The following is a 12,691-nucleotide window of genomic DNA, read 5'->3' on the forward strand; positions in this document are numbered from 1 at the left end:
CAACGAAAGACCTGGAAATATATGTGCTATGTAGCACGAGAGCAAGAAACGTAGTAAATCAAATTTTTCTCTTAACCACGTTATTGCGATAAGAGCCATCAATGGGTTATTCCTTACAATCGTAAACAAATCGAGACAGGACAAAACCATGATCATGAAATAACACATTTTCTTTCGAACTTGCGGAGAGGACCAGAAACTGAGTACGACTAAGAAATATAACATAATCACAAGACAGAGAAGCATAGGTTCAAAGCACATATTATTATCAAGTTGATGTAGCATTTCATCTCCATCGATAACGAAAGTTGCAGAAAAATTGAAAAAACAGAAACAGAAAAATTGCACAATAAAAACGTCGTTGATTGCATAAAGTTCATCGGCATGATTTAATTTGAATTTCGTTGACTTATGCAAGAAAATTAGGATAACATTTACATAAGTTACCCGAGCAAAATTTAGTCGAATTTCATTACAAGAAAAAGGTTAAGTTATCTACGTCTCTCATTAAGGTGGCTCCCTCCAGTTTATTGAAACTGTCAAATACACATCTTGAAAAGTGTAAATCGAATCTCTGTCTGCTGATTCGAGTCAACTCCAAGGAGACTGAGGCACGAACAAACTTTATTTAAGCGCGAATAATGGCTTGATACAAACAACAATGTTGAACTAACTGATTACTAATTAATAATTCTTAATTAGTGGTTTAAAAACAAACAGATTTAACTACACAATTCATGTGGTTTGAATAATGTTCAAAACAGCTTTGAAATGATTAAATTTATTTAGTTAGGTTAAGAGAGAAAATATATAATTCTCTCGTTATAGCGATCCTGAAAATTTCCCATACCTTAAGGCAATTTTTGCATTACGCTCTCTTCATCCGGGCGGGTGAAATGCGTTTTGTTTTTGAAATCACGACCGTATAAGATAATTTTCAAAAGCAGCTTTGCCCGCGTAGGAAAAGCGAACGTAATGGGAAACAACTTTTATAACCAAGCCAACTAGTTCAATGTTTTATTGGCCTTAGAAAGATGCATGGCGGACGACATCCGTATATAATACGAACATAACATCAATGGTTCTGTGTCAAGTGCCTGCCATGTTTAGTGCTGTGAGAAAAAAATCACAACTAGTACAACTAGTGCATGTAAACGGGGCTTGAACTATTCAAACTATATACTATATAAAAACATAGTTAAATTTGTCTGCGCATGCGCAGAATTGTCAGAAACAAGATTGCAGCATCTGGTCGGAGTTAAACCGGTTTCCCAACATTAACTGTGTAGTTTCGACATCATTATGCACTAACGCTCTATACATCTAAAGTCCGGTGCACCTTACGTACCACTTTTGTCATTCGTACCCAGGGTTATAGCTCGACCGCTTAATCGGTGGTCGCATATTAAGGATATATTTAGGTTTACATACTGTAGGAACAATAATGGAGGCGAATATATTTTAGTCTTCTTGTTTTGTGGCAAGTAATTTTAAAATGTCTAAGTAGTTAAATTTAGTAGAAACTTAAATTCACACTAACAAAGCTGATTTTGTAAATTTACATCGGTAAAATGATACAGCACGAAGTGTTTGCCATGTATATGTAGGTCATAGTATAAAAATTAATATGAGCGATAAATTGCCGAGATGCAGGTACCAATATCACCAGTTATCCTGACAGGTGTTATAGTTCTATAAACATTTCTTGATTTCCAATCCTATAGCTTTCGCCATAGGCAGAGGAACTGCATTACCTATCTACGAGAAAAAATAGTGCAAGTTGTTATTATTGACATTGTTTAGTTTGGATAAGTATATTATAATTATGATGAACTCAAGGTCGGTTCAATTCTTCCCTACCTGCCTATGTTTGTCGGAAATGCTACCAATAAAGCGATAGGAATCGAGAAAGCCTTGGGAACGAGCACATTCACGTACACTAACTATTCGATGTTGCGAAGGATGCAGGACTCGACCCTGTTGGAAAAAATTAACTGAATTTAAAGTGGAAGTCAAGAATGAAAAGTGGAAGTCAAGTCCGTTCTGCGCATCGGTTCTGTTCATAACAATGTGAAGTCATCGGGCATAAATTTTACCCAAATTTCGCATGTTTCAAATTTTTCTCATCAAAAACGCTAAGTCATATTCATATAAACTTTTAAAGGCATAGTGGACCTAAATGTATAAACTGATATTTTAGATATTCAGACAGCACAATGTATTTTAAAAAGTATATAAGTTCATAATAATTATAAACAAACCGTTTGTTTACATACGACTTGGCGAGTGTACCAGTTCTAGTGTTATATATAGATGTATTTTATATAAAGCTAGTTATATATTAGACTTTCATAGACATGTCATAGATAAAGTCTAATATAACTAGTTTTAATGGTAACTTCATTAATTTAGTTAACTACTGAAGCTGGAGAATATTTTCAATTTTCGAAAACGATCCAACGCACTAATACGCCACAAAAGGTAAAAACCTAACCTGTTTTCCCATTGGGTCAGGATTAGTAAGTGTGGTTCTAAAGAAGCCTTCCCATTCCAGTCGTCCAAGAACACCTGACCAATGGTTGTTTTCATTGCCTGTGTGTGGTAATCTCCACGGAATCAGAGTATTGGATTGTTTGTCCGTTGGATTGCAGCCCGCGCCCTCAGCACAACTACAAACACCACGAATTTGACCGGATGATCCATTTCCATTCTTCTTATCGAGATGAGTGTAACGCCTAGGAAAAGTGAAGATATGGATTAGGAATTCTATTGTAAGATTAATGCGGATTTCTATTGTAAGCTATTGCACTTACACAAGACATCCGGGCAAAACTGAATATATGAATAAACATAAACCTCCCCCGGCCCAATTATCGTTCTAAGTTCGCCACTGCATACAGTGAATAGGGAGTTTGAGCAAGGCAACGAAGTGCGAAGACGAAGACAAACTTCACAATTTTTTAACGTCTGCGCATCATTTGCGCATACTCCGCTTAAGGTCAGCGGTGAGGGTTTAACGTCTTCGTCCTGTTGTCCTGGTTTAGGACGAATATTTTGACAAAGTTCGTTGTGGTCAGAACGAAGTTTTCAAGGTAAAACATATTCAAGTCAAATCCTGAATAGTTTTTGTATGGAATATAAATGTTGTTTTGAGATTTGTAAACCGTAAAGAAGTATAAAATCTTCATCTTCCAAAGCATCTTCTGAAAACATTGCTAAAATAGCCATCTTGTATTCAGCTTTCATGTTTACAATTTTAGTACCGTGTTCGTAGTCGTATAACTTTGACAGAACTGCTCAATTCAAATATCCCACTGCACGAAGACTTAAGACGAAGACTACTATTCCCAGTCTACCTCGGCTGAAACACGTCTTCGTCTTCGTACTTCGTTTCCTTGCTCAAACTCACTAATAACTAACAAGATTCAAAGTATAATTCAAGTTCAGTATTATGTTGTGGACAGTGTTGTTTTACTGCGAACACAATCATATACACCACTAAATCCGAAGTATAGTGCGTATATTTCCCGTATGTTCCACTTCTGGGGTGACATGGCGAAAAATGGCAGGCTGCTTTTACATGACCAAATTTCCTTTGACAAATTCCTAAACGTAGTTTTTTACCTCCAAATAATTTTATGCAAAACTTTTTCGGTGGTATATTTGACAATTTTATGGTATTAATAATTTAGTATGAAAAATTTTATAGATGTTACAAAAAACAATGTGAGAAAATTAAAACAACATTATATCTTACAGTATCTCAGTAGAATTTCCATCAGGCAGTTGAACAGTTATATTTGGTAAATCTCTCCAATCCGATCCAGGCTGTTTTGGGATGTGTTGAATTCTGGCTACAACCAATGGTTTCATCTGTTTGCACACGTGATCGCGAAGAACCGCTTCCTTGTTAACCCCTCGGATCTTTAGGAATTAAAACACCACTTTTTTTAATTAAAACGCATTTCACTACCGTCTATATATAAACATTTGTATACATGGCAATCTTTCCTAGTTTTAACGCCCAATTAGCAATGGCGCCCCGGGGTAATCTATATACAATCTACACCAGGTGGGCGAGAAAGTGAAGGGAGAACAGTGACCTACCCAAGATTTTTGTTTAAGAGGATATGCATTTGTAAAACTAAGCATAGAATCGTTCACACAAAGGAGTAAACAAACATATAATGGGAAACGTACGTATAAATGATACAGACGAAAATAATGAAAGTGAGGGTAAATCAATAAAGATTTTGTGGCTCTTATTTTCAAGTGGAAATCACATTTCAAATTCCAGCCAGGAAAGTGGAGAAAAATTGTTCAACTGTCGGTCCTATCGAACGTAGATTAGATGCGTTTGATTTCCACTCAAAATTAAGATTTTTGAACCTTTAAGAAAATAATACGCATCTACAAAACCCACTCACTCACACCCATATAATTATGTTGAATGATTGCGAGTGTACTTTTAGAATACCAGTGTTAATTCAATGCAGATGACGCACACAAAATATGACGTTTCTCACCAGACAGTTTTTGTGGGTAGCCTGCGCATGCGCGGCTAACCACTATGTAGTCGAAAAAGTGTCCGGATCTGTGTGGGCTATCTTTAAAATAGGGAATGGGGAATGCGGGAATGGGGGAATGCGGGAATGCGGGAATGGGGGAATGCGGGAATGGGGGAATGCGGGAATGGGGGAATGGGGGAATGCGGGAATGGGGGAATGGGGGAATGCGGGAATGCGGGAATGCGGGAATGGGGGAATGGGGGAATGCGGGAATGGGGGAATGGGGGAATGCGGGAATGGGGGAATAAGGGAATGGGGGAATAAGGGAATGGGGGAATAAGGGAATGCGGGAATGGGGAAATGCGGGAATGGGGGAATAAGGGAATGGGGGAATAAGGGAATGGGGGAATAAGGGAATGGAGGGATAAGGGAATGGGGGTATAAGGGAATGGGGGAATAAGGGAATGGGGGAATAAGGGAATGGGGGAATAAGGGAATGGGGGAATAAGGGAATGGGGGAATAAGGGAATGGGGGATAAGGGAATGGGGAATAAGGGAATGGGGGATTAGGGAATGGGGGAATAAGAGAATAAGGGAATGGGGGAATAAGGGAATGGGGGAATAAGAGAATAAGGGAATGGGGGGATTAGGGAATGGGGGGATAAGGGAATGGGGGAAAAAGGGATGCAGGAATGGGGGAATAAGGGAATGGGGGGATTAGGGAATGGGGGAATAAGAGAATAAGGGAATGGGGAATAAGGGAATGGGGGAATAAGAGAATAAGGGAATGGGGGGATTAGGGAATGAGGGGATAAGGGAATGGGGGAAAAAGGGATGCAGGAATGGGGGAATAAGGGAATGGGGGAATAATGGAATGCGGGAATTGGGGAATAAGAGAATGCGGGAATAAGGGAATGCGGGAATAAGGGAATGCGGGAATAAGGGAATGCAGGAATAAGGGAACACAGGAATGGGGGAATAAGGGAATGGGGCGAACAGTGAAACCGGTGAACGAGTGAGCGGGGGAACCTGGAATGGGGGAACAGAGGGATGGGGGAACCAGGGAACAGGGTAAAGGTTAAACTAATAGTAACAGTCTTGAGCCTGAAAGGAACAATTTTTAGTATATATTAGGCGTGTATACAGTATTATGGCTCTCTACAAATATATTTATTGTTATTAATGCCAACCTGGCAAGTACTAGTGTTAATTGTTATTGTGAAACTCAGGCACTCTTGTATTAGATTTTACCAAAGTGAAAAATCAAAATATACTTGCCTTTCAGTAAAAATTAAAACTATAAATAAGATAATGGTATTGTTGTGTGCTAGTGTGTTCATTTAGTTGGCATGCAAAATTTCAATAGTGATATCTATTCAAAATATAATGACAAATGCAACAGCTAGAACATATGTTATATGGGAATAACATTGCTCAAGAAACTGTTCTGTGTATATAATTTTCATGCATGTTTGCATTTGCTTTCAACAAAATTTATGAATGAACCCACTGACCCTTAACTAATTAAGGACAGTCATCCTTTATTAGCAGGTTTGGGGCTTAAGAGAAAAGGGTATAGGGTAACTGCATGAAAATGAAGTGTTATTAACAATATAAATCCTTTCATCATTAAAATCTGAAACCAGGCATGAATCAACTAGCTGTACAATCCTAAATCATTATGCATCAAGTGACTGACTCTTTCCCAATCAGCATACAAAGCTTAAAATCTTATAAAATCTTTAATGAATCTCAGTCATTCCTTGGTAGGAAGTCTCAGGCCTATAGCTAGTTATATGAAAACATTATATCAGAAAATATATATAATCAAGTATATAATCAAGTAGGGCATTTAGATATTTATTGTAGTACAGGAAGTATTTATGTATTCCAATAAATGTCATAAAAAGGTAATATACATCCATAGTATTTAGTATTGCAATGTTTGCATGCCAATTATAAAGTGCAAACATTGCTTATTACATAATTACCAAGTTATTCACAAAATGCACATTGTTGTTTCACTGTAACCAAAAATGTTTCTTTCAACAAAATATATTCATCATAATTATATGTTTTCCAAAAAGTTTGTTGTCTAAAATCAGTGGAGTAAAACACTCTAAATATACTACTAATTTTGAAAAAGCTATAGAGTTAAATAGTATATATAGGGAAAATACTTTCTGATATAATGTTTTCATATACCTAGCTATAGGCCTGAGACTTCCTAGCTACCAAGGACTGACTGAGACTCATTAAGATTTTATAAGATTTTAAGCTTTGTATGCTGATTGGGAAAGAGCCAATATGTTGACTATATATTGCTGATGTCAGTCACTTGATGTATAATGATTTAGGATTGTACAGCTAGTTCATGCCTGGTTTCAGATTTTAATGATGAAAGGATTTATATTGTTAATTAATAACACTTCATCATTTCCATGCAGTTACCCTACCCTTTTCTCTTCAGCCCCCAACCTGCTAATAAAGGATGACGGTCCTTAGTTAAGGGTCATTGGGTTCATTTATAGATTTTGTTGAAAGCATAAATGCAAACATGCATGAAAATTATATACACAGAACAGTTTCTTGCCAACTAAATGAACACACTAGCACACAACAATACCATTATCTTATTTATAGTTTTAATTTTTACTGAAAGGGAAGTATATTTTGATTTTTCACTTTGGTAAAATCTAATACAAGAGTGCCTGAGTTTCACAATAACAATTAACAGTTGCCAGGTTGGCATTTAATAATAACAATAAATATATTTGTAAGTAGCATCCTAGATACAGAGAGCCATAATACTGTATACATGCCTAATATATACTAACAATTGTTCCTTTCAGGCTCAAGACTGTTACTATTAGTTTAGCTGCTCAATGAGTCCATAGTTCCACCTTTATCCTGTTCCCTGGTTCCCCCATCCCTCTGTTCCCCCTTCGGTTCCCCGCTTCCCACTCTGTTCCCCCATTCCCCGGTTCCCCTGCTCACTTGTTCACCGGTTACCCCATTCCCTTATTCCCCCATTCCCTTATTACCCCATTCCCTTATCCCCCAATTCCCTTATTCCCCCATTCCCTTATTCCCTTACTCCCCCATTCCCTTATTCCCTTACTCCCCCATTCCCTTATTCCCCCATTCCCTCATTCCCCCATTCCCTTATTCCCCCATTCCCTTATTCCCCCATTCCCTAATCCCCCATTCCCTTATTCTCCCATTCCCTAATCCCCCCATTCCCTTATTCCCCCATTCCCTTATTTCCCCATTCCCTTATTCCCCCATTCCCTTATTCCCCCATTCCCTTATACCCCCATTCCCTTATCCCTCCATTCCCTTATTCCCCCATTCCCTTATTCCCCCATTCCCGCATTCCCTTATTACCCCATTCCCCCATTCCCGCATTCCCCCATTCCCGCATTCCCCCATTCCCGCATTCCCCATTCCCTATTTTAAAGATAGCCGATCTGTGTGTGTTTGTGGCAATCGTCGGATAATCTTCGGCAATTGTCGGATATACGAAAGATGACGAACGGTACGTTCTACTTCCGGAAAATTTCGTTGTTTTCGAAGGACGGAAGCAACGTTAATACGTTTGTCAAATTTTAAAGCGAAGTTGAGTACTTTAAAGACGAAAAAGCGGTGATCGGTGAGCGTTGAATCTACAACTACAAAGTTACACTAATAGGAAATAAATAGTAACAAGTTGCCCTGTTTTATAAATTATAATACAATATTTCACCTGTCAATTTCTTGCTTGTAGACATGCAGCTATTAAACCAAATACATTACCTTATTGCACATGGTAGTAACAAGTTGCCCTGTTTTATAAATTATAATTTGGCAAATGGTACTAACAAGTTGCCTTGCTTTATAAATTATAATTCAATATTTCACCTGTCTTTCTTGCTTGTGGACATGCAGCTAATAAACCAAATACATTACCTTAATGCAAATGGTAGTAACAAGTTGCCCTGTTTTATAAATTATAATTCGGCATATGGTAGTAACAAGTTGGCCTGTTTTATAAATTACTATGCAATATTTCACTTGTCAATTTCTTGCTTGTGGACATGCGGCTATTAAACCAAATGCTTTGGAGTTCAAAAAACAAAACTGTTAACAAAAGTCAATTTTAACTGATCAAAGATCTTTAAAATATTGTTCAGATACATAGATAAGTCCTTAAAAAATTGTTAATGTGAAACATTGGAAACAATTTTGGACTCTTTGTTATGTGACTGTAAAATGATCTGGCAAATCAAGTAATTTATCCTCAATGAAATCTTTGTTAAGATCTTCCTCCTTCTAAACTAAGCTTTATGTTATCAGACGATGTGTGCCACCATCCCGGAACCTTACTCTCCTTTTTGTTCTGTTCACCTATTCTGCTTAAAAAATTTCATTTCCTATCTTTTGTAAAAATGCTTTTATACATGTTTTGATCTGTCCAAAAATGTATTTAATACAATAAAATATTATAATATATAGATTGCATAATAAATCGACTTTGTTATAACTGTATTCAACCAGCTAACTATAGGGCGTTTATTCCGTTGTCTATGGCATTAGAACATAAGACTAGAAAATTATATTTTATTGCATCAGTTGATATTTACTCGCCAATATAGCAGCTCTATTGCATTACAGGCTACCCACATGTACGCATTGCGTACCTATTTTTATGAAACGTTATGATCAGGCCCCAAACTACAGGATGTCTCAAAGAAAACGAAAACTATTGAAATCACTCATTGTTAAAATTTGAATGTAGTGTTCACGAATTTTAGCCCCTGGGGATTTAATGCAACTTATAAGCTGCTAAATACGAAGAATTTGAAATTGTGAATACGCTTAAATTTGAATTGGCCTTGTTATTGCTTCGAAAGAAAATGGTACAGCTGCATGACTGCGGAACGTGTGTGTATTGTGATATCATCCCAATAGAGTGTTTAGGCATTCAAACTCTAACAATTACATTGTTATGGATGATTTCAATAGTTTTCGAGTTTTTTGAGACACCCTGTACATGCGACAACTGGGCGGGGGAATATTAATTTTACATATTCGTTTTGCATGACGGATTTCTTTTGTACGCATATGCGTTTTCAAAAAGTTCGTCGGGCAGAATAGAATATGTGAATATTCACCCTCTCCTCCCTAATTATCGCGCTAGTTTCGGCCCTGATCATGGTATATAACATGCTCAGACATGCTCACCTTTCGCTGAAAATCTGTCTTTGGTTCCCCACCATATGATATCTCGTCAGCTTTCGCTCCATTCTTTATGGCAGGCAGGTCAGAGATGGCTTCTCGCACGGTTACGGTTCTGTGAGGAGCTGAGTTGACACTTTTAAAATTTGAAGCATACTAGATAATAGAAAACATATCAGACGCGTAATGGCTAAATATATGGAGACTTTTCAGCGAAGCTCTGTTAAAAAAGACCTTTTTTACGTGCCCACTCTCTATTTTCTCATAGTAAAAGTGTTATATTTGTGACATATGCACAAACACGTGACTCTTCCATATTTGGAAGTCACAAGCACATGGGGAGAGAGGAAGAAAAGTGCGGGCTGAGGACACTTCGGAACATTCGGAGATTGTAAAGGCCCGTTTACACTTGCAATTTTTTCTGCGATTGTATGTGCGATTTTCTTTTTCGGATAAATGTGAACGAGCGAACAGTACTTATACACCATTCAGATCTTTCAAGTCGAAGGTGTAAACGAACGGTAAGCGAATATGTGATAGAGATAGAGAGTTAAAAACGAGACTGTGCACTACTGAAGTCTGAAGCATTGACGATAAAAGTATAAAAGAGCATTTAGACGAGTTTTTAGTGTCAGGCATTTACTTATAGTGACGTGTGCACCTGGCTGTCCTGATCGAGTCATTTAAAGAGGTCGTATGATGAAATCAATAGAACTATTACATGGAAAAGGCTATAAGATGGTAAAGTGACATTTATTTTCCAGATTATCACGTAAGGAAGTATCACCAATAAGTTTAGTCACCTTTTTACCATCGACAGATACAGAGAGAGGACGGGCCATTGAAGAAAAGCAATGTGTGGGTTCTGGAAACACAGGCAGCCTTTCTCCTGAGGCAGCCGCTAATATGATTGCTCGACGTCGCGCTTGAGGAACGCCATAACTTCCTGCTTGAAGAACACCTAACGTACACTGAAAAGTATAAAGAAAACACGGTACAAATGAGTAAATTCTTTCTTAAACGTTAAAGTGACTTTGCAACGAAATTTCACCCCTGATATTGGTAATAAATATAAGGTTTTAAACTTTTAACAAACTTGCAAATCAGTTACAAACCTAGTGGTTGCATATCTTATATATAATATTTGCATATTATCAATCTTGTTTGTTATGGGGTATACAGGGTGTGCATGTGACCTAATTCACGAAACTTGGTTGGGTATAATAATTAATGATAATTATTCATGATTTCGCAATGTTACACTGTAAAGAAAACTTATCCACAGAAGTAATTATTCAGTTATTTCGGGTGCTCACTAGAATGCAACCATAGTGAAATTTCCTTTCATAAGCACTTTAAAAACAGTAAATTGCTTAAATGCCCACTGTTATGCGTCAACTTTTGCACGCTTGTTTTTATTATTACCTGATAACCCATCATCAGGAGGCATCTCAAGGTAAGTTTTAACATCATGCTTCTCTTGAAGGAGAAGAAGGTGCAAACGTTCTCCAGAATGAAGAATCTCGGACGATAATAGTCGCAGTAACTGAGGTAAGTAGCTACAAGAGAATTCTAGTGTGAGTAAGATCATTATCAGTATCAGGAGTTTGCAGTAGAAAAGCAACGGTAGAAACTGATGTATTAGCAATTTCTTATAACCAGTATGACAACCGCCAGGACATCCGGGCCAAAAAAAATTTCTAAACAAATAACTTGCTTCGGTTTGTATTAAAATATGAAGTATTTCTGATAGCGAAATGTAAACAAGCAAGGAATATCATGACTTTAGATCTTCGTTCAATTTTATCTGCTATTGCGTCAAAACATGCAAGCTGTTATTCGCTCGGTGTTCAGCTGTTTCAACCGGATGGATTTATGTGCTACTGGTGTTCCACCCATCCCCATACGGGAGAAACGTAACAAAAGAATCACGTGACCAGCCTGAACCAGGGTTTTCGCCGCAGCGTGGGCCGTCGAGCGTTGGCCGTCGAGCGTAGGTAGAAAAGCCTGGCTTGCGAATTTGCTCTCAGTCACCTTTATATCAAATTCATTTTCATATGTTTAAAACAAAATCTTACCAAATTTCGCCTACCTGACACATTAGAAATTGTCTACTTTGTATACCGAATACAACTGCATGCCGTTAAAATTCCAGAAATATAGGACATTTTTCATTGCATTCAATTGGAACTTATGATTACACAGATGATTTAATAATTATTTGCATTTCAAATCTACTATATTGTGTTTAGACAATAGACGATTGGTACCATTGTTACCTTTAATTTGAGAAATCCTTAATCAACTTTAAAAAGCAGCATTTTCAAACTATTTATGAACCAGTTTGCAGTGAAAATATCTCCGTTTGTAGCAATCTGCGCATGTCTGCGGGCGCCACCTTGTCCCGTATTTCTGGAAAATTGTTCCCATATCAATGGGCTTAAATTGGAAATCTCGAAGCGTGGCAATAAGATGATGTATTAGGTCGCGGAAGTCAATCAATGTGGTTCTATCTGATATCTGCCTCTAACTGAATCGTAGGTCGTGTAGCGAAGTAGCTTGGTGTTTAACTGGTACAAACCGAAAAAACTTGCTTAGCTACAATTCAAAGTTTCAAAAACAATTTCCTATTATGGTTTTAAATTCCTTTTAAGAACGGCAAATGGATGTCAAATCTGACATGACGTAGCACGAATCGTGAGTATTACCCAGCTTATCGACTGCATGAAGGAGCTTTCTTATTAAACGCTAAAAAGTTCCACCATGATGCGCAACACAGTTTAAACATACGAGGTAGGCCAGGATCTTTCTCAACTATATATATAACTGCCCACAGCCCCTTATTCCACCCTCTGATTAATTCCACCCCCCCCCCTAGTTAATGAGATATCTCCCCTTTACAAAGCGATAAAAAATCAGGAAACAATGGATGACGTTTTTCTAATATGGTATAAAGGGAATACAGA

General features: G+C 37.5%; 1 protein-coding gene across 1 annotated transcript; it reads right to left on the reverse strand.

Moving 5' to 3' along the window:
* Nucleotides 1–794: 794 nt before the first annotated feature.
* LOC114527392 (DNA (cytosine-5)-methyltransferase 1-like) lies at nucleotides 795–11,624 on the reverse strand. Its single transcript, XM_028549022.1, has 8 exons — nucleotides 11,610–11,624; nucleotides 11,151–11,297; nucleotides 10,529–10,696; nucleotides 9,732–9,881; nucleotides 3,758–3,924; nucleotides 2,495–2,735; nucleotides 1,861–1,977; nucleotides 795–1,758 (listed from the first exon to the last, which is right to left on the reverse strand). The coding sequence occupies exons 1-8, from the start codon at nucleotides 11,622–11,624 to the stop codon at nucleotides 1,693–1,695; spliced, it is 1,071 nt and encodes a 356-aa protein (XP_028404823.1). The 3' UTR covers nucleotides 795–1,692.
* Nucleotides 11,625–12,691: the final 1,067 nt, after the last annotated feature.

The sequence above is a fragment of the Dendronephthya gigantea genome, unplaced genomic scaffold (genome assembly GCF_004324835.1).
Source record: "Dendronephthya gigantea isolate DGI-Jeju-01 unplaced genomic scaffold, DenGig_1.0 000044F, whole genome shotgun sequence".
Lineage (NCBI taxonomy): Eukaryota > Metazoa > Cnidaria > Anthozoa > Malacalcyonacea > Nephtheidae > Dendronephthya > Dendronephthya gigantea.